The sequence below is a fragment of the Papio anubis genome, chromosome 4 (genome assembly GCF_008728515.1).
Source record: "Papio anubis isolate 15944 chromosome 4, Panubis1.0, whole genome shotgun sequence".
In the NCBI taxonomy this organism is placed as follows: domain Eukaryota; kingdom Metazoa; phylum Chordata; class Mammalia; order Primates; family Cercopithecidae; genus Papio; species Papio anubis.
In genome coordinates, this window is record NC_044979.1 from 118,139,825 (window position 1) to 118,164,350 (window position 24,526).

Genomic DNA, 24,526 nt, shown 5'->3' on the forward strand with positions numbered 1-24,526 from the left:
ATGACCTGCTTTGCTCCAACCTGCTCTGCCTATGGCAAGTGTCACAGAGTATTGTGGTTGGACTATGGCTCTCTGAGAGACCTTGAACCAGTTGTGTCTCCTTCATGAGTTCCTTCATGAATTTGCACACCTACAAAATCAGCACACAAATCATGGCCCTCCTACCTAAGTCATAGGCATGTAGAAATGACCAAAGGAGACATCGCTCCTGAAAGTGCTTTGTAACTTGAAAGAAAAATGTAAAATATTAGTAGAGTCATTTTGCTTGCCTCCGGATGCTGACTAAACTATCCCCTTACAGATTCCTGAACAACGTTGGTTTCTTTTTTCCACTGATAATGATGCTGACGTGGATGGTGTCTGTGGCCAGCATGGTCAGAAAATTGGTGTATGAGCAGGAGATCCAGATAGAAGAGGTAAATATCCTTAAACCTCACCTGGGAGACAAAGATGGGGAAGCTGGGGACTTTGGAAATGAATCTTGTCCCATAACTAACCTGAGCCTCTCTGTTTTGCTTCCCTCTCCTCTGCTGGGGTTCTGGTGTACAGAATAGCTGAGTCCCTGTTCCAGAAAGATGATTTTATGTTGAAGTCTGAAGCAATGCCAGAGTTTAACAGATATTTTCCATTGACATGAAAGAAAGTCAAAGAATAGCCATATGAGATTGCAAGAACAAAGCCAATGTTCCTCATTCAGCAACTTTTTTTCAAACCCAGAAAAACACAGCAGCAGACTTCCCATCTTAATTTATGCTTAGAATTTTTTTATGTAGAAGCCCTGCTATTTTTGTTGTAATACTGTTATAAAACTTAAACTATCATAACTTAATTTTTTTTATTTCCATAGGTTTTTTGGGGAACAGGGGGTGTTTGGTTACATGAATAAGCTATTCAGTAGTGATTTCTGAGATTTTGGTGCACCCATCACCCGAGCAGTGTTCCTGGTACCCAATGTATAGTCTTTTATCAGTCACCACCCCCAACCCTTTACCCTGAGTCCCCAAAGTCCAGTGAACCATTCTTATGCCTTCGTGTATCATAGCTCAGCTCCCACATGTGAGTGAGAACATATGATGTTTGGTTTTGCATTCCTGAGTTACTTCACTTAGCATAAGAGTCTCTAATTCCATCCAGGTTGCTCTGTATGCTATTATTTCATTCCTTTATATGGCTGGGTAGTATTCCATGGTGTGTGTGTGTGTGTGTGTGTGTGTGTGTGTGTGTGTGTATACTTTTTCTTTATTAACTCATTGATTGATGGGCACTGGGTTGGTCCCATATTTTTGTAATTGTGAATTGTGCTGCTATAAACATATGTGTACAACTATCTTTTTCATATAATGACTTCTTTTCCTCTGGGTAGATACCCAGGAGTGGGATTGCTGGTTCAAATGGTAGATCTACTTTTAGTTCTTTAAGGAATCTCCACACTGTTTTCCATAATGGTTGTACTAGTTTACATTCCCACGAACAGTGTAAAAGTATTCCTTTTTCACCGCATCCATGCCAACATAGATTATTTTTTGATTTTTTCAATTATAGTCATTCTTGCAGGAGTAGGGTGATATTACATTGTGGTTTTGATTTGCGTTTCTCTGATAATTAGTGAAGATGAGTATTTTTCCATATGTTTGTTGGCCATGTATCTATCTTCTTTTGAGAACTGTCTATTCATATCCTTAGCCCACTTTTTGATGAGACTGTTTATTTTTTTTCTTGCAGTTCTTTGTAGATTCTGGATATTAGTCCTTTGTTGGATATATAGATTGTGAAGATTTTCTCCCGCTCTGTGGGTTGTCTACTTACTCTGCTGATTATTTATTTTGCTGTGCAGAAGCCATTTAGTTTAACTAAGTCCCATTTATTTATCTTTGTTTTCATTTCATTTGCTTTTGGGTTCTTGGTCATGAAGTATTTGCCTAAGCCAATGTCTAGAAGGGTTTTTCTGATGTTATTTTTCTAGACTCTTTATGGTTTCAGGGCTTAGATTTAAGTCTTTTATCCACCTTGAGTTGATTTTTGTATAAGGTGAGAGATGAGGATCCAGTTTCATTCTTCGACTTGTGGGTTGCCAATTATCCCAACATCATTTGTTGAATAGGATGTCCTTTCCCCACTTTATGTTTTTGTTTGCTTTGTCGAAGATCAGTTGGCTATAAATATTTGGGTTTATTTCTGGGTTCTCTATTCTGTTCCGTTGGTCTATGTGCCTATTTTTATACCAGTACCATGCTATTTTGGTGACTATGTCCTTATAGTATAGTTTGAAGTCGGGTAATACGATGCCTCCAGATTTGTTCTTTTTGCTTAGTCTTGCTTTGACTATGTGGGTTATTTTTTTGGTTCCATATGAATGTCAGGATTGTTTTTTCTAGTTCTGTGAGGAGTAATGGTGGTAGTTTGATGGGAATTGCATTGGATTGCAGATTGCTTTTGGCAATATGGTCATTTTCACAATATTCATTCTACCCATCCATGAGCACAGCATGTGTTTCCTTTGTTTGTGTCATCTATGATTTCTTTTAACAGTATTTTGTAGTTTTCCTTGTAGAGGTGGTTCACCTCCTTGTTTAGGTATATTCCTAAGTATTTTATTTTATTTCTTGTAGCTATTGTGAAAGGGATTGAGTTCTTGATTTGATTCTCGGCTTGGTCACTGTTGGTGTATAGCAGAGCTACTGATTTGTGTACGTGAATTTTGTATCCTGAAACTTTACTGAATTTACTTGTCAGTTCTAGGAGATTTTTGGATGAGTCTTTAGGGTTTTCTAGGTATATGATATTATCATCAACAAACAGCAACAGTTTGACTTCCTCTCTACTGATTTAGATGCCCTTCATTTCTTTATCTTGTCTGATTGCTCTGACTTGGACTTCCAGTACTATGTTGAATAGTAGTGGTGAAAGTGGGCATCCTTATCTTGTTCCAGTTCTCAGAGGAAATGCTTTCAACTTTTCCTTGTTCAATACAATATTGGCTGTGGGTTTGTCATATATAGCTCAGACCATAGTGGAATAAAATTGGAAATAAACTACAAAAGGAACCCTCAAAACCATGCAAATACATGGAAATTAAATAACATGTTCCTGAATGATCATAGGATCAAGAATGAAATAAAGATGAAAACTAAGTGAACTGAATGATAATAGTGATACAACCTATCAAAACCTTTGGGATATGGCAAAAGTGATGCTAAGAGGAAAGTTCACAACATTAAATGCCTACATCAAAAAGTCTGAAAGAGCAAAAATAGACAACCTAGGGTCACACCTCATGGAACTGGAGAAACAAGAACAATGGAAACCCAAACCTAGCAGAAGAAAAGAAATAAGAAAGATGAGAGAATAGCTAAATGAAATTGAAACAAAAAATACATTTAAGTCTTTACTCCATCTTGAGTGAAGTTTTGTGTAAGGTGTAAGGAAGGGGTTCAGTTTCAATTTTCTGCATATAGCTACCAGTTTTCCCAGTACCATTTATTAAATAGGGAACCCTTTTCCCATTGCTTATTTTTGTCAGGTTTGTCAAAGATCAGATGGTCATAGATGTGTCGTCTTATCTCTGAGATCTCTATTCTGTTCCACTGGCTTATGTGTCTGTTTTTGTTCCAGTACCATGATGTTTTGGTTACTGTAGCTTTGTAGTATAGGTCAAAGTCAGGTAGTGTGATGCTTCCAGCATTGTTTTTTTGTCTTAGGGTTGTCTTGACTATACAGGCTCTTTTTTTAAATTTTGGTTCCATATGAATTTTAAAGTAGATTTATCTAATTCTGTGAAGAATGCCAATGGTCGTTTAATGGGAATAGCATTGAATCTCTAAATTACTTAGAGCAGTATGGCCATTTTAATGATATTGATTCTTCCTATCCATGAACACAGAATGCTTTTCTATTTGTTTGTGTCCTCTCTTATTTCCTTGAGCAGTGGTTTATAGTTCTCCTTGTAGAGGTCCTTCGCTTCCCTTGTTAGCTGTATTCCTAGACATTTTATTCTCTTTGTGGCAATTGTGAATGGGAGTTCATTTATGATTTGGCTGTCTGCTTGTTTCCTGTTGGTGTATAGGAATGCTTGTGATTTTTGAACATTGATTTTGTATCCTGAGACTTTGCTGAAGTTGCTTATTAGCTTAATTAGCTTTTGGGCTGAGATAATGGGATTTTCTAGATATAGGATCATGTCACCTGCAAACAGAGACAGTTTGACTTCCTCTTTTCCTATTTGAATATGCTTTATTTCTTTCTCTTACCTGTTTGGCTTGGACAGAACTTCCAATACAATGTTGAATAGGAGTGGCAAGAGAGGGCATCCTTGTCCTGTGCCAATTTTTAAGGGGAATGCTTCCAGCTTTTGTCCGTTCAGTATGATATTGGCTATGGGTTTGTCACAAATGGCTCTTTTTTAAAAATTTAACTTAATTTTAAGTTCCAGGATACAAGTGCTCATGAAAATCAAATACCAAGCTTGAGGAGGCAATGTCCTTCCCAGGGCCCTTTATAGGGTTGTATTTGCAAGCAAGCAGATTTACCTTTCCACTGGTCCACCTTCTTTCTCCTACTATCTGATTTGTTCTTCCTCAAGTATGCATTCTGTGGTAACCTTGGGCTTGTTCTCTTTTTGATAGTATCTGCGGATGATGGGAGTGCATCCAATGACCCATTTCCTGGCCTGGTTCCTGGAGAACATGGTTGTGTTGACCTTAAGCAGTGCTGCTCTGGCCATCATTCTGAAAACAAGTGGCATCTTTGCACACAGCAATGCCTTTATTATTTTCCTCTTTCTCTTGGATTTTGGGATGTCAGTCGTCATGCTGAGCTACCTCTTGAGTGCATTTTTCAACCAAGCTAATACAGCGGCCCTTTGCACCAGCCTGGTGTACATGATCAGCTTTCTGCCCTACATAGTTCTATTGGTTCTACATAACCAATTAAGTTTTGTCATTCAGACATTTCTGGTAAGTAAGTTGTTTTGTAAAAATACAAAATAAAACAAAACTGCAATCTATCTAACAAAACAAGACCAACCACCCTCACCTTTTCAATTTGTCATATTCATATCTACATGGGTTTTCTGATATCTGCTTTTAAAAATCTTATCCACAAATGTAAACCATTGAAACTGCAGTGTTTTTGCTGGACAGCAGCCCATTAAGAATATCCAGTTTTTACGTAACAGAGACTTTCTGCAGACTCTGGAAAATAAGCAGCATTCTTAAGGAAGCATATAACTTTATTTTCTCTTTCTTTCATGCATGGAAAATAATAGATTTCTAAAGATATTTTAGAAGCAAAAAATCAGCATTTTTTCTTGAAGCATTATGAATTACATCACATTGAGTAGAAAAATCTCTCCGTTAGCAACGTCAGAGTCACTCGTCCATTTAAAATGTACCTCCTAAAAAAGTATGATAACACTTTCAGGTCTGTAACATCAAATACGTAGAACATAAAAAACGTATTCATTATTTTATGACAGTTGCTGGCAAGCACAGTGCCTGAAACATAGTAGGAACTCAATCAAAGCGAGAGTGAACCATCCCTATTAAAATGATCTCTTCAGAGAGCCAGTGGCATCACTGTAAACACTTGCACTGCGCTCAAGACTATTCTCTCCAGCAGGTGAAGTGACTTCCTAAAATTGCAGTCTGTTGAGAGATATGACAGAGTCATTAACAGAGACTTTGGGGAGATGTCAAGGAGACCTAGATCACAGGGCTGCTCAGGGGTATTTAAAGGCCCTTAAAAGTCCTTTTGTCCAGCACAGGATTCATGAAAGCCCCAGTGCTTCACTCACTTATTGGGAGCAGAACCCCTTCTCTGCTCATTTAGGGCCTAGAGTAAAATATTTACATGAAAGCCAACTGAGTTTTCTTCAACTTCAATAAATGATTCAAAGCTCTCTGGTTTCTACTAACCATGTACACACAACATAGATACACATGCAGAATGAAAAAGTGGTTATATTCCGTCAGTGTTTTATCTATTGATATGTGTTCATTGGTGTTGATTGGCTTATGTCACATTTGTAAAAATTCATAACCAATAATTTCATATTAGTGTTAGGTAGATGTTTTCAGAATAATTAACACAAGTGGGACCATTCACGGTCCTTCCCCATATACTCCTTGTACATAGAAAAGGAGTCATCCACGATCTGACCTAATTTTCAAATGGTGGTGTTTTTAATTTTACCTCGGTTCTTATATTTGTGGGTCCTATGCATATAAAATTTGATTTTCTTTTTACATATTCAAATGCTTTTTAGTAAATAAAAAATATCTAACTCTGGTACATTGTATTTTTTAATGTAAGATTTTTTTTAATGGGGTTTCTTTCTAACATAAGACCTCTCCACTGAGATAAAATAACATTTTTCTTCAATACGCCTTCTTTCTAGTGTAGAATAGTGTATGTATTCCATCAGACAGCCTGCAGTATGCTCCAGGGCATTCACTTAATAATAAAAAATAGTAAATTGCTCTATTCCATTTTTCACTGTTCTGTGTTACACATTCTGTGTATGATGCATTGGATTTATGACACTTCAAGCATCTCAGTAAAGAGAAATAATTCCTTTTAACGTTAAAAACTAGCTTGTTATGCTTTTCAGAGTGGACTGACATTCCACTATGTTTTTCAGATTAAAATATTTAAATGACTGCCTGAAGCGATGGTTGGGCATCATCAGAATGAAAAGTTGTTACGACTTCTCTCTTTGAATTAAGTGTTGTGGATTTTCTGTGTCCCAATCAAACACTAACGTGCAGTTTTTCTTTTCACTCCATCAATCTGTGGGCAGTGCCTTCTCTCCACAACTGCCTTTGGACAAGGAGTATTTTTTATTACATTCCTGGAAGGACAAGAGACAGGTAAGAGCATGCATGTGTAAAAAGTAACTCTCAGTGAATCACCTTTTTGGAAATTAATAGTTATATTGCAAGTGATCCAGTAGGAAGTCTTCATTATCAAGTAGAGCATTCAGAATGAGATTCGGATATCTGGTTTCACTGTTGTATACACCTCCCACTGTCTGGTAGCCCCAGTTTTGAGAACATTTAAGAATAATCATGGCATCCCTTGCTTCAGACACTACCCAGGTCAACCACCCAGCCAATGCTCGGGTCTTCCTTATACCACCCCTGACGTCGGGTCAGGTGAGTGACCTTCTGAACCTTCCAAGAGTAGGGTATGCAAATGTGTTCATCTGTTAGATCAGGGGTCCCCAACCCTTGGGCCATGGAGCAGTCCATGGCCTGTTGGGAACTGAGCCTTACAGCAGGAGGTGAGCAGCAGGCAAGGGAGAGAAGCTTCATCTGTATTTACAGGCACTCTCCATTGCTCACGTTATTGCCTGAGCTCCACCTCCTGTCAGGTCAGTGGGGGCATTAGATTCTCATGGGAGCCTGAATGTTATGTGAACTGTGCATGCAAAGGTTCACATAGGTGCATGTGTCACAAAGGTTCACAAACATGCAATAGGTTGCATGATCCTTATGATAATTTAATGCCTGATGATCTGTCACTGTCTCGCATCACTCCCAGATGGGACCGTCTAGTTGCAGGAAAACCAGCTCAGGGCTCCCACTGGTTCTACATTATGGTGAATTGTGTAATTATTTTATTATATATTACAATGTAATAATAATAGAAAAAAATGCACAATAAATGTAATGCACTTGAATCATCCTGGAACCGTCCTCTATCCCCCAGTCTGTGGAAAAATTGTCTTCCACGAAACTGGTCCTTGGTACCAAAAAGGATAGTACCACTGTGTTAGATGATTGTTGACCTGGGATCTGTCTTCCTAGATCCTCTATCCGTGTTTTCTAGTTTCTCCTTTCTAATTATTCCTTTCACATGACAACCATCCACATATTTGTTGGCTCTCATCTTTACTCCTAGATTTACTAGATCATTCCTGAAGATCAGGATCCAGAAATAAGTCTAATCAGCATAAAATAGAGTGCAATTATCTCATACCAATGCAGCCTAAAATGATTTTCTAAAAATCTATTGGCAGCATTTTTTGCTTATATTGAGAATTTGACAACCAAAATTCTAAACCAGAACATACATATATTTCATAGATATTAGTGTGGTTTTGCGGGGGTAGGGGATGTTTTTGTTAACAGAGGTAAAACACATGCTATAAGTAAAATTTGACTCTAGCTATTGTTGCATTAGCCAGTTAATTTATACTGGTCTTTGAGTTCTTAGAGTTTTTCAGTAAGACATATTAAAATGTTCTTTTACAGATGAGTAATCCTGAATGATTTCTTCTAACTAACCTTTAGAATAAATTGAATCAAGATGATAGAAACAAAAAATGGTCACTGTTAGACCATTTGAAAGTTGTGGTCTAAATTCCAAGAACACAATGATTAAAAATTGTATTTTATTGAACTGTAGCCTGGTACCATAGGGAAATTTAGAAAGGGGAATATTTTTCTTAAATTATATGTTAATCCAGAAATAAATCACAAACATATTATAAGAAAATAATAATTCTTTCCCACCCTAGTTCTTATATATCCTATTTATGTATTTTCCAAGAGCACAGAGAGTTACACAGTTTAGAATTTGGGTTCTCAAGGAGACTTTAAAAATTTTTTTTGAATGCTGATTTTCCTTAAATACAAAGTCCTTTCTACTCAGTAAATAAAACTAGATAGGAGTAAGGTGACCTTTAAAACTTTTTAAAGTATTAGATATTAAAATGTAGTTAATGATCACCCCACCTGGTATCATTGAAATAGGTGTAAGATTGCACAAGTTAACATTTCATTTGAAGAGTTATGGCCAGTGGTATTGACCTTCTTTTTGTTTTAGTTCTATTCAACTTTACTTGAGCTTCCAGAAGTAATGAACTCATTGTGACAAAATCTACTGTAAAAGAGCTTGTGCAGTTCTAACTCTGACCTTTTTCTTCCTGCTAGGGATTCAGTGGAATAATATGTACCAGGCTCCAGAACAAGGGGGCATGACATTTGGCTGGGTTTGCTGGATGATTCTGTTGGATTCAAGCCTTTATTTTTTGTGTGGATGGTACTTGAGCAACTTGATTCCTGGTAAGAATTTTGCACTTTATAAGATAACAAAATAAATTTTAGAAACAGTTTGAATTTATATGCACAAATATTAGAATAATCATTTATTTTTTAAGGAAGATCCAGAAAGGGAAGTCTTAGAATATATTTTAAAAGGAGCTGTACATTTTTGAGAAAAAATGTGATGGTTTTGTTTCCTGAGTGGAAGGTGAAAGGCCATGTGAGGGGTTAGCCAGGATGAAATAAGCATGAAAACTCACCAGGCCCACCAAACAGCTCCCAACAAGTAGATTTCAGTCTACACAGAAAATATCCTGGTTTCCTAGATAGAGTGTTTCCCAACACGCATGAGGGGTGAGGGGCAAGAGAACCTGGGGGCCCATGGTGCTGCAGGCTCCCAGACAGCAAAGAGGTCAGGTGAGGTGGGGGTGGGGGTGCTCAGAGTGCCTTGGGCAGAAAGTCACTTCTAGTGGGGGTCTAGGGGCCAAGCGCTCAGCCAGTGGCAGGTCGGCAGGTGGCAGGACCTGGGGAGAAGCAGGCAAAGCCTAAAGGCAGCTAGATAGGGTGGGCTGGGAGTGAGGGGCCATGTCCAACCACAGGGCTTTCAGTGTTGTCACGGATATGGGGTTTCCCAAATGTGGCACACTTTTTTCCTGGTGTGGCAGGCATTCCCCAGAGGTCTGGAGGACAAGTGTATCAATGGTTAAAAAAACAAACAAACAAACAAAAAAACCCACTAATGGTAATGGGTTTTCTTAGCTGTTTTGGGAGGAAAAGAGTCATGCATACTTTACATTTTTGGTTCGGGTCCAAAAGAGCAGAAATAGCACTTTAAAATTATTTATTTTATTTTTTAGAGATAACACTTTAATGGTGGTGTATTTTCTTACTGAAATTACTTGCAACCTGGTTCTATGCTTTTCTAGGCAAATAGCATCTAACTAAATTAAAATTAAAAATGTAAAAAAACAAGATTCTAATCTTACACAAATGAAAATGGAGGGATAGAAGGAAAACAAACACTGTTCATTCTGTTTGTGAAAACACATTCCAGACTTGGAGAGTTCATGAATCATTTAGGGATGGGTAAACATAAAAATAATATGGGTCACTGAAAAGATCATTTTACACAAAAGTAGGAATATATGGCCCTCAAGAGGTAGAGAGAGAACATAAATTGGAAACGTGATTTATTTAGGAAAAACTTAGACTGCATCGTCTTGGTACTTTGAATAAAATTTAAGAAAACAAAACTTAAGAAATAAGATTCTAGGAAATAAGAGATAAAAAAAATGAATTGAGAAGGCCAAGGGTTAGGAAATTGGATGAGAAGCAATTGACTATTGAGAAGAAGCAAAAATAACATAAGACAGTAATGTTACAAAATACATCTGTGATATCAATTTAAAATGCAAAAGACCAGCAAAAAAAGTCTACTCTGCAATGTTGAGATGAAGATAAAATGTGTCCTGGGACCCAGAATGATCTGATTTCTCCCTCAACCATCAGCATCTAAGGCAAGAGGCTCCTAGGGGTAGTATTTTTCTACATTATAGTGAAGCAAAGGTACATTGTATTCAGCTGAGACTTTCGCTCTGAATCCCACTGTGGAATTCTAAATTGAAAAGTTTTAAAAGAGACTGAGCCTTGAGGTGGATGTCTGGTGTGCAGAGGGTTCACTGTCTAGGTCATATTTGAAGGGAAGAAAAGGGAATTGGGGGTACACTCATGGAAGAAGGTAATTGAACTCAGAAAAGCTGAGTGATGGTGAGAATGTCCCCACCAGTGGGACAGTATTGAGTCATTCCCTATCCTGTGGGTCAGGGGATGTTCGGCTAAGCTGGTGGCTTTTAAGAAGAAATTCTTTCTAAAAGTTCAGTGAGGTTAACTTGAGGCTCAGAAGAAATTTAAAAAAATCGTTTTCCTCAGGGGACCAGGAGATTCAAATACTGGATTTGGTAATCTTTTGGAAGTACCTTGGCCGTCTGAACCATGCCACATTTGGAACTCACGTATATTCGACTGGGGAAACCATCATCTTCTGTTCCCTCTTTCATCTCCTCCTGTCCTTCCATTTCTTCAGACTCCTAATTCCCTGCCCTCCCATTAGGCTAAGGTTAAACCAACAATCCATCATCTTCATACACTCACGCCACAATCCTGCAGTCTCACAACATGGCTCATGATTAACATCTACCCAATATGTAAAAATTGAGCTGCTTCAGAGTCAGCTCTTACCCTACCACATCCAACTGGAGAAAAAGATCTCCTGAGTTTACTTCGCAAGTCTCCCTTAAGTTCACTCGGATGTACCTTTTCTAGGGAATGTCTCCATGTTTTCATCAGGCCACACAAAGTGTTCTGTGACCTCTAATGAGTTACGATTCCCAGCTACATTGGATCCTACACCCTGCAAAGGGAAGCAATGCAGGAGGCCCTCAATCCACCTCTGAATGGCAGACACTCGTTTCAACATTTTGTTTAGTGAATTTAGAGTGGTGGGTTTTATATTTTCTCTTTGTGATTGTAACACTAATTTTACCTACCAGCTAGTTAGGAAAAAAGATCAGAGTCTATTACAGAATTAAAAAAAATCAAACTCGAACATATTTATAACACATATTTAAAAATACAAAGGCATAGAGCTGAATAAATATGTCAATAAAGATTTTTGAATTTATCACAGAATTCAGATTCTTTTATTTCGAAAGCTAAAAATAAGAGTTGGCAATTTGCATATTCCCAAATTGCCCAAAGTATTTATTTTCCACTTTGACAAAGTCTGCCGATAATAACAAGGAATAAAATTGCCAGACACTATTGATGGGCTTTCAGATCCATAAAGAGGGTTGTAATTTCTAGGAGCTCTCAGACCCAATACCTTCTTTTTAAGACAAATATTTTATATTACCTCCTTTACTCTCTTGAAATGAAACTTATAGATAATGAAAACTACCTGTGTATGAGTCTTAAAATTAATGTAATTTTAAAATTTTAGTATAAAAGAGAAATAGAAAGTAATTTATAATAAGATAACATGTAAATTATCAGTGCTCAGGCAAGAATTCATTAGAACACAGAATGAGATATTCAGCTGCTTGCTTTTATTTGGAATAAGTTCGGATTTAAAAGAAGGAAAATGGTTGGAAGCCATTTGGTACTAAAAGGAAAGAAAATGCACAAGTAAAGAGAAATGTAGACACTAGAAGTAAAGCTAATGTTAAGTAATACTAGATCAGATTTATTGGTATGTGATTAAAAGATGAAAATAACTTCAACTGAAGTAGGAAAAATGTGGGAAGAAATATTATACACTAATGAGGTGAATAAAATAATGATATTTTTGTAAATGACCTGGGTCTTACTTAAAAGTAATAAGGAAATTCCCTGTGTTTAACACATGGGGCAGGTAATGACAAAACATAACAGAAGATCAATTTCCTTTCTTATGATTCTATCTCATTTCAGTCTCTCCATTCAGCCTCCAGTCTTTTAAAGACTTTGGAGATCTATTCTTTAGTAGTGACAGGAAATAGAGGACTGATTGGACAAAGGAATAATATTAATAATATGAGAGCGTTTTATAGAGAAGCCAAGGGAACAGCGTCAAAATAAGATTGAAAAGTAATAGGGAGCCTCATGTTAATCATTTCAATGTATAATTTTTACCAGATGGTCTTATTTTGCTATACAGTTTTAAAATATATATATATATATAGAATGACAATGTAATATAGTTACTAACCCTTATTAATACAATTTAGTACATTTTCTGAATTTCTACTAATTTAAATATATCTGGTTTTAAGTTTGTTACAAGCAATCTTCACATCTTTTGTCATGTATTTGGGTATAATGGGGCAGATTGAGGATTGATACAGTCATACTGCATTGCAAACTTGAAAGCAGTGAGTGACATCACTATTGATGGCATGGTTTTCCAAAACAATGAACAATTTCTACTTTAAACAATAATCTTCCACTGGTTTACACAGTGGTTGAATTTCTGACAAATTTAGTGTATACTGAAACTGCACAGAAACTTTGAGTTTATATGTCCTAGGCTCAATAACCATGCAACACTTTGCATTTGCACAACTGGTCAGGCTCACAGAAGGCAAGTCAAGGACATTTCTTTGTTGCCCTTTGGAGGATATTGACTAACCCAGGCATCTGCACCCTAAAAGCAATTGTACCATCCCCATTGTATTAATCCTACTTTTTTATTTTCTGTATTTCTGAGGCTTTGACTGGAGTTGAAGGCGTGCAGTGACTGACCCTAGAGGGACTGTTCCTTCCAGGGATAGCCAGTTCCTAGCCATAGTGAAGGACTCACCTGTGGATGTGCCTTTCACATGCAAACCAATCCAGAGCCCACACCCCTACCACTATGGGGTGCTCACACTCAGGGCCACTGTCTACCTGGCCTGATGAGCCCAGGGCAAGGTACCAGCCAACTAGGCACAGACTCTCTCCCCAAGAGCCTGATGAAATTACTCACACTAGTTAATTAGAAATGTACTTGCCCTTCCTCACATGTTGCTTCCCTTGGAAACCACAGTAAAGGTTTTTGTTCACATTCCCATAACACCCCTCCCTACTTCCCTTGTCTCCTGACTGACACTGGTGCTTCCCTGTGTGACCCTGTGTGGTGTGTCATGCCTCCTTCTCTTGGGGTCTGTGAGTAACAAAGTATAGTTGCAATGACAGTTAGTTCCTGATTTGTTGGCATCATCATACTTGAGTAATAATAAAATCTATATTGTAAAACACTGTTCCAAAGTCTCCTGTGGGTAGGAGGGTGTCTCCAGATGAGAGGTAGGAGACAGGTGAGAAATTTCTCTCTTTTGCTCTCTGTCACACACACACACACACACACACACACACTCCATACCCCAAACAAATGCTTTTCTCTCCATTTTCTTTCTTTGTTTTAAAGTGACCCGGTGAGTATGACCCCAGCATTTCTCAGCCCCGCTGTCTGACTGGGAGACTCTAGATCCAGCATCAGATCATTTTCTGGCCTGCAGGGCTCAGCATCAACTGGAGGTCTCCACGCTTGAGTCAAGAGCTCACAAGCAAACATCTGGTCCTCTCAAAGAGTTTTCATTGCATAAACTCTTTTTATATGCTTCCAATTAAATTTGATTCTGCTCGATCTGTCTAATTTCATTGACTTCTTCTTTTATCACTGTCAGTTTTGCGGGGCAATGCTAATTAGTTTCCTGGCCTGCATAAGCCAGCAGGCAGTTCCCCTTGAGGAGAAAAGCTTGGTGTAAATAGAGGACCTTTGCACATATTAATGTGCCCAATTACATCTGGTAACGTGAGCAGGTTGTATGTGCTTCTAGAGTGTGCACATACACCAAGTTTGGATTTATAAGCAAAAGCTGATTGCAGAGGCAAGCCAAAGAGCTGAACGGCCTCCATGCCAACTTGCATTTGGCTGCTCTCTGCTTTAGTTAGATTAGTAGATTAATTAGGAGGCTTTTAGGAGGCTTTAAAAGTCCAGACAGATTACAGCTGAGGTGGTTTAATTAGCAAAGCAACCCTTAATATTCAATTTATTTCTAATTTATTTTTTCCTAACTCTGGAATGTCTTTCATAGTTTGTTTCTACTTCCCATCCCTGAAGCCATTACCTTAGATCAGGCCTCACTGTGCCTGATCTGGACTTACAGCGAGTTACAGTGCCCTTGTAACTCCTTCCCACTCCTCTAGGTATCCCCGACCCCAGCACCTCACCTCTGCACCCTACCTCCGTGTTGACACAAAGTTATCTTTTTAAAAAATAGACCAAATGGACTATGTCCCTCCCCTGCATGACAGTCTTCCACAACTCCAAAATGTCTAGAGAATAACTAATATCCTCAGTGGCTCCCAGGCCACCTGAACCTGCTCTGCTGCAGATTCATGCCTCTCTCTCTCTCTATTCCCGTGTGCTGATGGGGAGTTGGGGGGCAGTCTCCAATGTACCCAGCACACCCACACAGGGTAGCCAGATAAAATACAGGGCACCCAGATGAATTCAAATTTCAGATAAACTACAAATAATCTGGGGGACATATTCATACTAAAACATTACTTGTTTGTCTGAATTTCAAAATTAATTGGACATCCTGTGTTTGTATTTTCTGAATCTAGCATCCCTCCCAGCATCTCTGTCTTTTCATTCTCGCTCCTTTTTCTTGGGTTGAAGGGCCTGCTTTTGTTTTGCATAGGTGGAAACCCTACAATGACAATATTGTCTCGCGTTTTTCTCTCAATGATTTTTTTTTTGGTCATCTGTACTAGAATGAAGGTCCTAAGAAGGTGCAGTCTCTGCCTGATTCATCTGTGTGTCCCTCATACCACTAGAGGGTGTGACTAGTTGATTTGTGTTTGATGACTGACATCTCCCTGGAACAGGAAGGTGTAAACCGGAGAACAGAAGGGCAAGGGATACGATGTTCCAGATCTAGGGGACTTCTGCTGTGTTCCTTCGTCACTGTGCTGAGGCCTCACCTGTCCTGCTCATTCTTGGGCTGACAGCTGGAACTGTGAGCCCTGGGAGATGAGCCAGAGTCTGTCCTCCTACCTCTGTACAAAATGCTTAGTTATTCATTTCTCAGCAAAGCATCTCCCACAGTAAGTCAGGGCTGCAGTAAGGTGTCATTTCCCAAAGACTCAAGTGAGAAAACAAGGACACAACTAATAAAGAGTAATGACTTAGCTCCATTGCAAGAAACTGGTGACTCCTGACATTGTTGCAGTTGCCTATGTGTGCACGCTTGTGTGTGTGTACATGTGTGCATGTGCTGCATGAATATGTGCTTGTGTACACGTGTACTCATGTGTGTGAATGCCTGTGTGTGTGCGTGTGTATGTGGGTATGTGTGTGTCACACACACACATGTATGGTGATCCTCACTTTTAGTCATGGCCCAAAGTTTGAAATCATATTTATCTTTGTACAACTTCCACTTGTATCGAAGTGAAGCAGAGCTGAGGCTTGCTTCAGGATTTCCATGCGTACACTCACAATGTGAAGGTGTTCAATGACTTCATTTGGAACAGGCAAATTGTGCCGTATTTCACCTTTAGAATGTGCATGTGTGAAATATTCTTTTCTCCCCTATGGTTCTGAAAACTTGAGCTGTAATACATCAGATGGATATGTGCTTATTGTAAAATGTTTGAAAAGTTTATGGAGAAGCAGGAAAAAATTTTGAGGAAGCAGAAAAAAAAATTCAATTATCTCTGATTTCACTAACCAAAACTAACATTTCCCAGGCTTTTTCCAGACAGTTTTCTGTACCTAGTTGGGTTCATACTATATATGTAAATTTCCCTCTATGTTTTTAAAAAATATTTTTGTCATAAGCATTTATCCACATCTTTGAAAGTACTGTTAATGGCTGCTCAATATTTCATCAAATGAAAGTAATAACTTCCTGCACCTTTCTCTTACTTTGCAAGTTTAAATAATTTTTGCTTTTTCTATGTTCAGATGTACGTTCCCACTTTTTCATTGTGTCATCTAGAGTCCCGGAATTTTAATTACTAATTCAAATATATAAACACTTAAAGGCATCCGGATCCCATTGCCTACTGTCCTTGCTAAGGGTGGTGCCCACTTAAGCTGCAACTGAGTGTGGTTGCCTGGGAGGCCTCTCAGCCCAAGACCTGTAGCTTTGTGAGAATAATCTTCCTGATGTGTTTGCTCGCTTTCTATCTCCTTTGATTTCCACACACTCATTGTTCATGTATGTATCAACAGGGGCTTATTGTGTAATTGGTGCTGGAAGAAACTGTGCTTCTTTCTTGTTGTAAAAGGCAACCCAAAGCATCCTCATGCCTGCACTTGCGTATTCAGACAGGCAGGAGATGCTAGAGGAGAGGCTAACCAGTGTGTAGCTTCGGGAGCCACCAGCTGTGCATCACTGGGCAAGCCTTCCTGTTCCTCCTTTTCTTATTGGGAAGGTAGAGGTGATAATTGTACCTGACATGTTGGTGGTCACAGGACTGTGTGAATTAATACAACCAGATGCCCTGGACAGTGCCTGGAACAGAGTGAGTGGAATGCTGGCTGTGATATGACCTGATTATCCAGCTGCTACTCATCCTCTTCCTACAGAGGGATGGTTATTGCTTTGCAAGGTTGTTGGAGGACGCCTGCTTGCATTAATTTTCTCAGCCTGCAACAACAAAGTACCACAGACTGGGTGGCTCAAACAACAGGAATGTATTGTCTCACAATCCTGGAGGCCAGAAGTCTGAGATCAAGGTGTAGGCCTGAGTATGTGGGTATATGTATGGGCTGGTTTTTCCCTAGGCCACTCTCCTTGGCTTGCAGATGGCATCATCTCCTTGTGTCGTTCCTGTGTATCTGTGTCCAAATTTTCTTTCATGAGGACAGCACTCACATTGGATTAGTCCTCGTCCTTGTGACTTCATTTTGCCTTAATTACCTCTTTGAAGACTGTGTCTCCAAATACAGTCACATTTTGAAGTACAGGGAGTTAGAACTTCAACCTGTGAAACCTGGGGAGACACAACTCAGCCCACAAACAACAGTGCTACTCCTGACACCAGCTCAACAACTTCTCTTCACTTTATTTATTTATTTTTTTGTAACTTTTAAGTGCAAGGGTACATGTGCAGGTTTGTTACATAGGTAAATGGTGTCATGGGGGTTTGTTGTACAGATCATTTTGTCACCCACGTATTAAGCCTAGTACCCGTCAGTTATTTTTTCTCATCCTCTACCTTCTCTCACCCTTCACCCTCCAAAAGGCCCCAGGGCATGTTGTTCCCCCTCATGTGTTCTCATCATTCAGCTCCCACTTATAAGTGAGAACATGCAATATTTGGTTTTCTGTTCCTTTGCTAAGGATGTTAGCTTGCTAAGGATAATGGCCTCCAGCTTCATTCATGTCCCTGCAAAGGACATGATCTCATTCCTATTTATGGCTGCATAGTAGTCCATGGTGTATATGTACCACATTTTCTTTATCCAGTCTATCATCGATGGGCATTTAGGTTGATTCCATGTCTTTGCTATTATGAATAGTGCCACAAAGAACATGCGTGTGCATGTGTCTTTATAATAAAATGATATATATTCCTTTGGGTATATACTCAGTAATAGGATTGCTGGGTCAAATGGTATTTCTATCTTTAGGTCTTTAAGGAACCACCACCACCTGTCTTCCACAATAGTTGAACTAATTTACGCTCCCACCAACAGTGTATAAGCATTCCTTTTTATTCACAACCTCAGCAGCGTCTGTTAATTTTTGACCTTTTAATAGCAGCCTTTCTGACTGGTGTGTGATGGTATCTCATAGTGGTTTTGATTTGCATTTCTCTAATGATCATCGATGTTGAGGTTTTTCCATATGTTGGCCCTATGTATGTCTTCTTTTGAGAAATGTCTGTTTATGTCCTTTGTCCACTTTCTAATGGGGTGTTTGTTTTTTGCTTAATTTATCTAAGTTCCTTATAGATGTTGGATATTAGACCTTTGTCAGATGCATAGTTAAGCATTCCTATACAGCAACAACAGTCAAGCCCAGAGTTAAATCAATAACAAACTTCCATCCACAATTACCATACACACACAAAATGCCTAGGAATATAGCTAACAAGGGAGGTGAAAGGTCTCTACAAGGAGAACTACAAACCACTGCTCAAAGAAATCAGAGATGACAAGAACAAATGGAAAAACATTTCATGCTCATGGATGGGAAGAATTAATATCATTAAAATGACCATACTGCCAAAAGCAGTTTGTAGATTCAATGCTATTCTCGTTAAACTACCATTGATATTCTTCATAGAACTAGAAAAAAATGTTTTAAAATTCACATGGAACCAAAAATGAGCCTGAATAGCCAAGACAATCCTGAGTGAAAAGAACAAAGCTGGAGACATCACGCTACCTGACTTCAAACTATACTACAGGGCTACAGTAACCATAACAGCATGGTTCTGGTACAAGAACAGACACACAGACTAACAGAACAGAATAGAGAACCCAGAAATAAGAACACACATCTACAACTACGTGATCTTCAACAAACCTAAAAAAACAAGCAATGGGGAAAGGATTTTCTATTTAATAAATGGTGTGAGGATAACTGGCTGGATATATGCAGAAAATTGAAACTGAACACCTTCCTTATTTCCATATACAAAAATTAATTCAAGACGGATTAAAGACTTAAATGTAAAACTCAAAACTATAAAAACACTGGAAGACAATCTAGTCAACACCATTCAGGACATAGTCACAGACAAAGATTTCATGACAAAGATGCCAAAAGCAATTGCAAGAAAAGCAAAAATTGACAAATGAGATCTAACTAAACTGAAGAGCTTTTGCACAGCAAAGGAAACTATTGACAGAGTAAACAGACATTTCTCCCATTCTATAGAATGGGAGAAAAATTTTGCAAACCTTCCCTTTACTTTCAAAAGGTAATGGATACATGTGCTCTCCTTTGAGTGCCTGAACATCTCTTTCTATTTTTTGATTAGAAAGTGCAAGGGCTTGCATATCTCTCTTCTGCTTGATGATCAAAGTGCTATAATAGTCTTTCTATAGGCCTTTTTAATTCTAATCAGTTGTAGAATTTAGGCCTTTAGGTAAGTTGCATTCATCAAACTTAAACTAGAATGGATGTGTTAAAAGAAAATTGGAAAGTGTTAATAATGAAATCCCTTCTCATTTCAGCATGTAATGAGGGCAAAGTGAATGTTAAATGGGCTGAAATGAATTTGGAGAATACTTTTGAAGAATGATAATATGTTTCATATGGAAATGTTAGCGTTATGAATTATTCTTCTTTGTGGACATTTCAATTGATTAATCCCCTCATGCACTTAACTCATGCTCTTCCCCTTGTTTAGGAATCCTTGCAAACATCAAAGGTAGGCAAAAGAAGAACAATGACAAAATAGAAGGGCAGTGCGGGACAAGGTGGCACTTTACTCTGTGAATATTCAGCAATTATCCAAAAAGCGTTTACTGAACCCCTACTCTATAGATATCTTGGGGGAAGTGGATGAGAGGGGCTTTTAACACATGGCCGTGGATCAGACTGAGAAGGGAGAGTTAGGGCTCCACTGCAAAGCTAATAGCTGTGCCTTGGGATATCACTTTTTTGTATCTGGGACATATATTAAAAATACTAACATGGAATGACATTTTATATTAATTACTTAAGATATTCTAATACAGTACCTTCATCTAAATAAAAAAAATTAAACTAATTTTAATTGTCTCCTCTTTCAGGAACATTTGGTCTACGGAAACCGTGGTATTTCCCCTTTACTGCCTCATATTGGAAGAGTGTGGGTGTCTTGGTGGAAAATAGGCAATATTCTCTAAGTTCCAGTGTGTTCTTCTTCCATGAGAACTTTGACAGTAAAGGTTTGTAAGGAGCAGAATTATTAGATGCATGTATTTTTCCTCTGATCCATTTTGTTTTTGGTTTTTATTGTTTTTCTGGTCCAGCCTTTGCAAGTGTGTGCTGATTCGTAGAGAGACTTACATTTAGGCTGTCTTGGGCTGGGAAACAGCTACAAGGCCAAGATGTGAGGCAGTATGCCCTGACAGTGTTTGTTCTGTGAAATCCAGGAACCCCAGGGAGTTCCCATTATTTATTATTTAGCGTCCTTCCCTGTATGCATTATGTGCATTTGTGTGTATATTACAATTTAGTAAAATTGAAGTTAGTCCCAAAATGAATATGTGTAGGAAATAAAAGCAAAGACGGGTAGCTACCCTATGTAAAGCACTTTAAAATTTTTAAGTGTTCTCACCTATGCTGGTGTATTCAGTGTTCCTGTGTGAGGGAGAATACCACTGTCCCTTACAAATAGGGATTGTGGTTCTCTCAGGAGATAGGGGCAGGACTGTGCCTGTGCCTCTGCACTCCAGAGTCATGGCCTATTCCTGCAGGTGCAGGTGCATGTACAGGGCACCTCTGCCAAAGGATGAATTCATAGGCCATCTCCATGGAAACAGAGATGCATCACTCAGAGATAAACAAGCTCCCATCATGGTGGGTTTAGATTACAAGTCAACATTGTACTCTAAACAATCTAAATATTTTTCTGAATTATGAATCTTTTAGAAAATGTGGAACACATCGACAAGCGCCTATCCATTCTCACCTCCTCAGGAGACTATTTCTCATGAATATTTTATGTGTAACTAATCTGCCTGTTGTTTTTTCTCTACTTAAACCAAAATACATGTGTGTGTTTTTATTTTTATTTTTTTTTTTTTACAAAATGGTTATCGTAAGGGTTCAAAACTTTGTAATCAGTGATATCACTTAGTGTTTGCCATTATGTAGTCTGCTTCTTGTTCTTGCTGAAGAAAGATTTTTGAGTTGCTTTGTATGCTTCACAGAGCTGGAATTCAATTTCAAAGCAGAACACTAAATTAATAAATATGAGCATGATCTTCAGGGCTTTTGAAGTCTTTTCACAATGAATTTTCATCTCTCTCACAGGGTCATCACAGCAAAACAGGGAAGGAGAGCTTGAAGGAGGTCCCCCGGGAGTCACCTTGGTGTCTGTGACCAAGGAATATGAGGGCCACAAGGCTGCAGTCCAAGACCTCAGCCTCACCTTCTACAGGGACCAAATCACCGCCCTGCTGGGGACAAATGGTGCCGGGAAAACCACTATCATGTGGGTCCCATTTTACCCTTATCAAACATTGGGCATTTGATTCTTAAAATTTCAGTTTTCCTGTGAGACAGAAGATTTGATTTTTTTTTCCTTTTTTAAGAATTTTGAGTCTCAGTACAGAGTTTAGAGACACAGGTGAAAGGCAGAGCCCCTCATGAGTGCCCGTGTGAGAGAGGCCCTGTGTCCTCAACCACACAGGTGCACTGTAGGCCTCGGGCCCTGTCAAAGGGGTAAGGTGGAGAGCTTTTTAAAAGCCTTAATTCTTGTATTTTCTACAAATAATTTACCATGTTGTACTTTAGTCTTTGCAAGTCCTTTGGCACTTTCAGCATTTGTCCCATTAAGTATCATCTTGCTTGCATATCTGTAGGAAGAGGAATATCACAGTGGTATTTGCAATTTTTTTAAACACCTGATTATTTTTCTTTTCCATATTCTGGTTTTTGTGTGGTTCTTTTCTCGTTAAAGGTGGATGTTTGGTTTAGGATCCAATGGCTTTAGATTTGATTAAAGAATCAAATCATGTCCTCCCAGAGAAACAAGGAATTCAAACACTCACAGCCTTGGGCTGGCTGTGGAAGTGAAGGTTTAAGGTTCAACTGCTAAAATTATGAAATATCTCTTTTGAACAAATCACTTTCTCTTTTGTTCTTTTTCTCACTAAATATGTAGCATGTGATTAGTTAAAACAATGAGAAGGGCTTTGCCTCAAACTTAATAAGAAAGGTAGAACAATAACACATGAAACTTCAGAAATCTCATATTGAAAAAATCGAAAGAAAGAAAATGGACAGTTTTTATTTGTTCCTGGGATACAGAAATGGACTTGGAAATGAGTCTGAGTGTTTTTTTAGTGTTTGAAAATTGGGAAACCACAAGTTACACCAATTATGACTCAGCCAGACAGCTCCTCTCACCCTGCTTTTACTAAGACACATTTCTTACAAGGAAAACCTGAGCTGCTTGTTTAGCAGAATGATGAGAATTACATTTGGAGCTTCTCGATGATTTAAGGTTCAATGACTGTGTTGCTTTTAGTGTACATTTGTAGTACGTTTTGAGTCATCCTAAGTGGCTGCCTCCACCCGGCAATTCTTAGATGAAAGGCTGATCAGTCAAAGACTGGATCTTCACTATTTAAAACAACCATCTTTGAGACTTCTAGGGAATGTGTATAAACTATTTTATAGTCTCCCCCAGATAGGTTTGAAAATAATGTAGCAAAGAGTTTTAAGTTCATTGAGGTTTAATTTTTGTGCAGTAAACAGTATCTGCTGATGTGTACAGTTTGATGAGCTTTGACACATTTGGTTAGTGCTGGAATAAGCACCACAAATGCAGAACCTTTCTATGCTGCTCCAAGGTTTCCTGTGCTCTCCTTTGACCCCGGCCTTCATGTGACCACTGATCTGCTCTTTGTCACTAAAAGCTAGGTTACTTATTCTAGAATTTCTTGTAAATGGGATCATGTCTGGCTTCTTGTACTCAGCGGACTGTTTTGGGGACCCAGGCATGGTGGTGGTGGGCCAGCAGCCTGCTCCTTGGGACAACTGAGTGGTATCCACTATATGGAGGCAATTCAGTTTCTTTATGTTTTCATCTATGGGTTGCAATTGAGGTTGTTTCTCTTTTCAGTGATTGTGAACACAGCTGCTGTGAACATTTGTGCATACAGCTTTGGTTAGTGCTGGAATAAGCACCACAAATGCAGAACCTTTCTATGCTGCTCCAAGGTTTCCTGTGCTCTCCTTTGACCCCGGCCTTCATGTGACCACTGATCTGCTCTTTGTCACTAAAAGCTAGGTTACTTATTCTAGAATTTCTTGTAAATGGGATCATGTCTGGCTTCTTGTACTCAGCGGACTGTTTTGGGGACCCAGGCATGGTGGTGGTGGGCCAGCAGCCTGCTCCTTGGGACAACTGAGTGGTATCCACTATATGGAGGCAATTCAGTTTCTTTATGTTTTCATCTATGGGTTGCAATTGAGGTTGTTTCTCTTTTCAGTGATTGTGAACACAGCTGCTGTGAACATTTGTGCATACAGCTTTGTGTCAGCACACATTTAATTTCTCATGTGTGAATACTAAGGAGCGGATTTGCTAGGTCCTGTGGTAGGGGCATGTTTAACTTTTCAGAAATAAGGAACCAATTTAAAACTTAAATAATAAACTTCCTGAAGCAAGGAAGCAGAACTAGGCAATTCTGAGGCTTCTGTTGGTAAAGTTGGTTGTGTGAGCTTGTGGTGGCCGGCTGCTTGAGTTCTTGTGGTTTTAACACACACAGACTATCCCGGAAGCAGCGGAAGGAAGACTGGCACCAGGGTTGGGGCCTAGCTTTGCATCCCTGTTTTGCTTATATTTAATGATGAGAATTTAGGTATATATGTCATTTCTTTAGCATGTTTCCTCATCTGTAAAAAGTTAAATGTTATCATCTTAAAGTCCCATACAACTATAATGCTCTATGATCTCAGTTCAGACTTACAATGGTTCAACTTAATGATATTTTGATGTCATGATGGTGTGAAAGTAATACATATTAGGTAGAAACTATAGTCTGAGGACTTATACAGCCATTCTGCTTTTTACTTTCAGTACAATATTCAATAAATTTCAAGGGATATTCAACACCTTATTATAAAATATGCTTTGTGATAGTTGATTTTGCCCAGCTGTAGGCTAATGTAAATGTTTTGGGCACATTTAAGGTAGGCTAGACAGACTAAGCTGTGATGTTAGGTAGATTACATGTAAATACATTTTGACTTACAATATTTTCAACTTTTGATGGATTT

General features: G+C 38.6%; 1 protein-coding gene across 2 annotated transcripts in view; it reads left to right on the forward strand.

The window, feature by feature from the left end:
* ABCA13 (ATP binding cassette subfamily A member 13) overlaps window positions 1-24,526 on the forward strand; it is a 492,370-nt gene that overhangs the window by 207,692 nt on the left and 260,152 nt on the right. For both annotated transcript variants that reach the window (XM_017956721.3, XM_031665413.1), the window contains 6 exons: window positions 302-416; window positions 4,623-4,952; window positions 6,797-6,866; window positions 8,934-9,065; window positions 20,323-20,460; window positions 21,551-21,731. In XM_017956721.3, coding sequence (XP_017812210.3) covers window positions 302-416; window positions 4,623-4,952; window positions 6,797-6,866; window positions 8,934-9,065; window positions 20,323-20,460; window positions 21,551-21,731 — 966 coding nt within the window. The remainder of the gene's footprint in view (window positions 1-301; window positions 417-4,622; window positions 4,953-6,796; window positions 6,867-8,933; window positions 9,066-20,322; window positions 20,461-21,550; window positions 21,732-24,526) is intronic.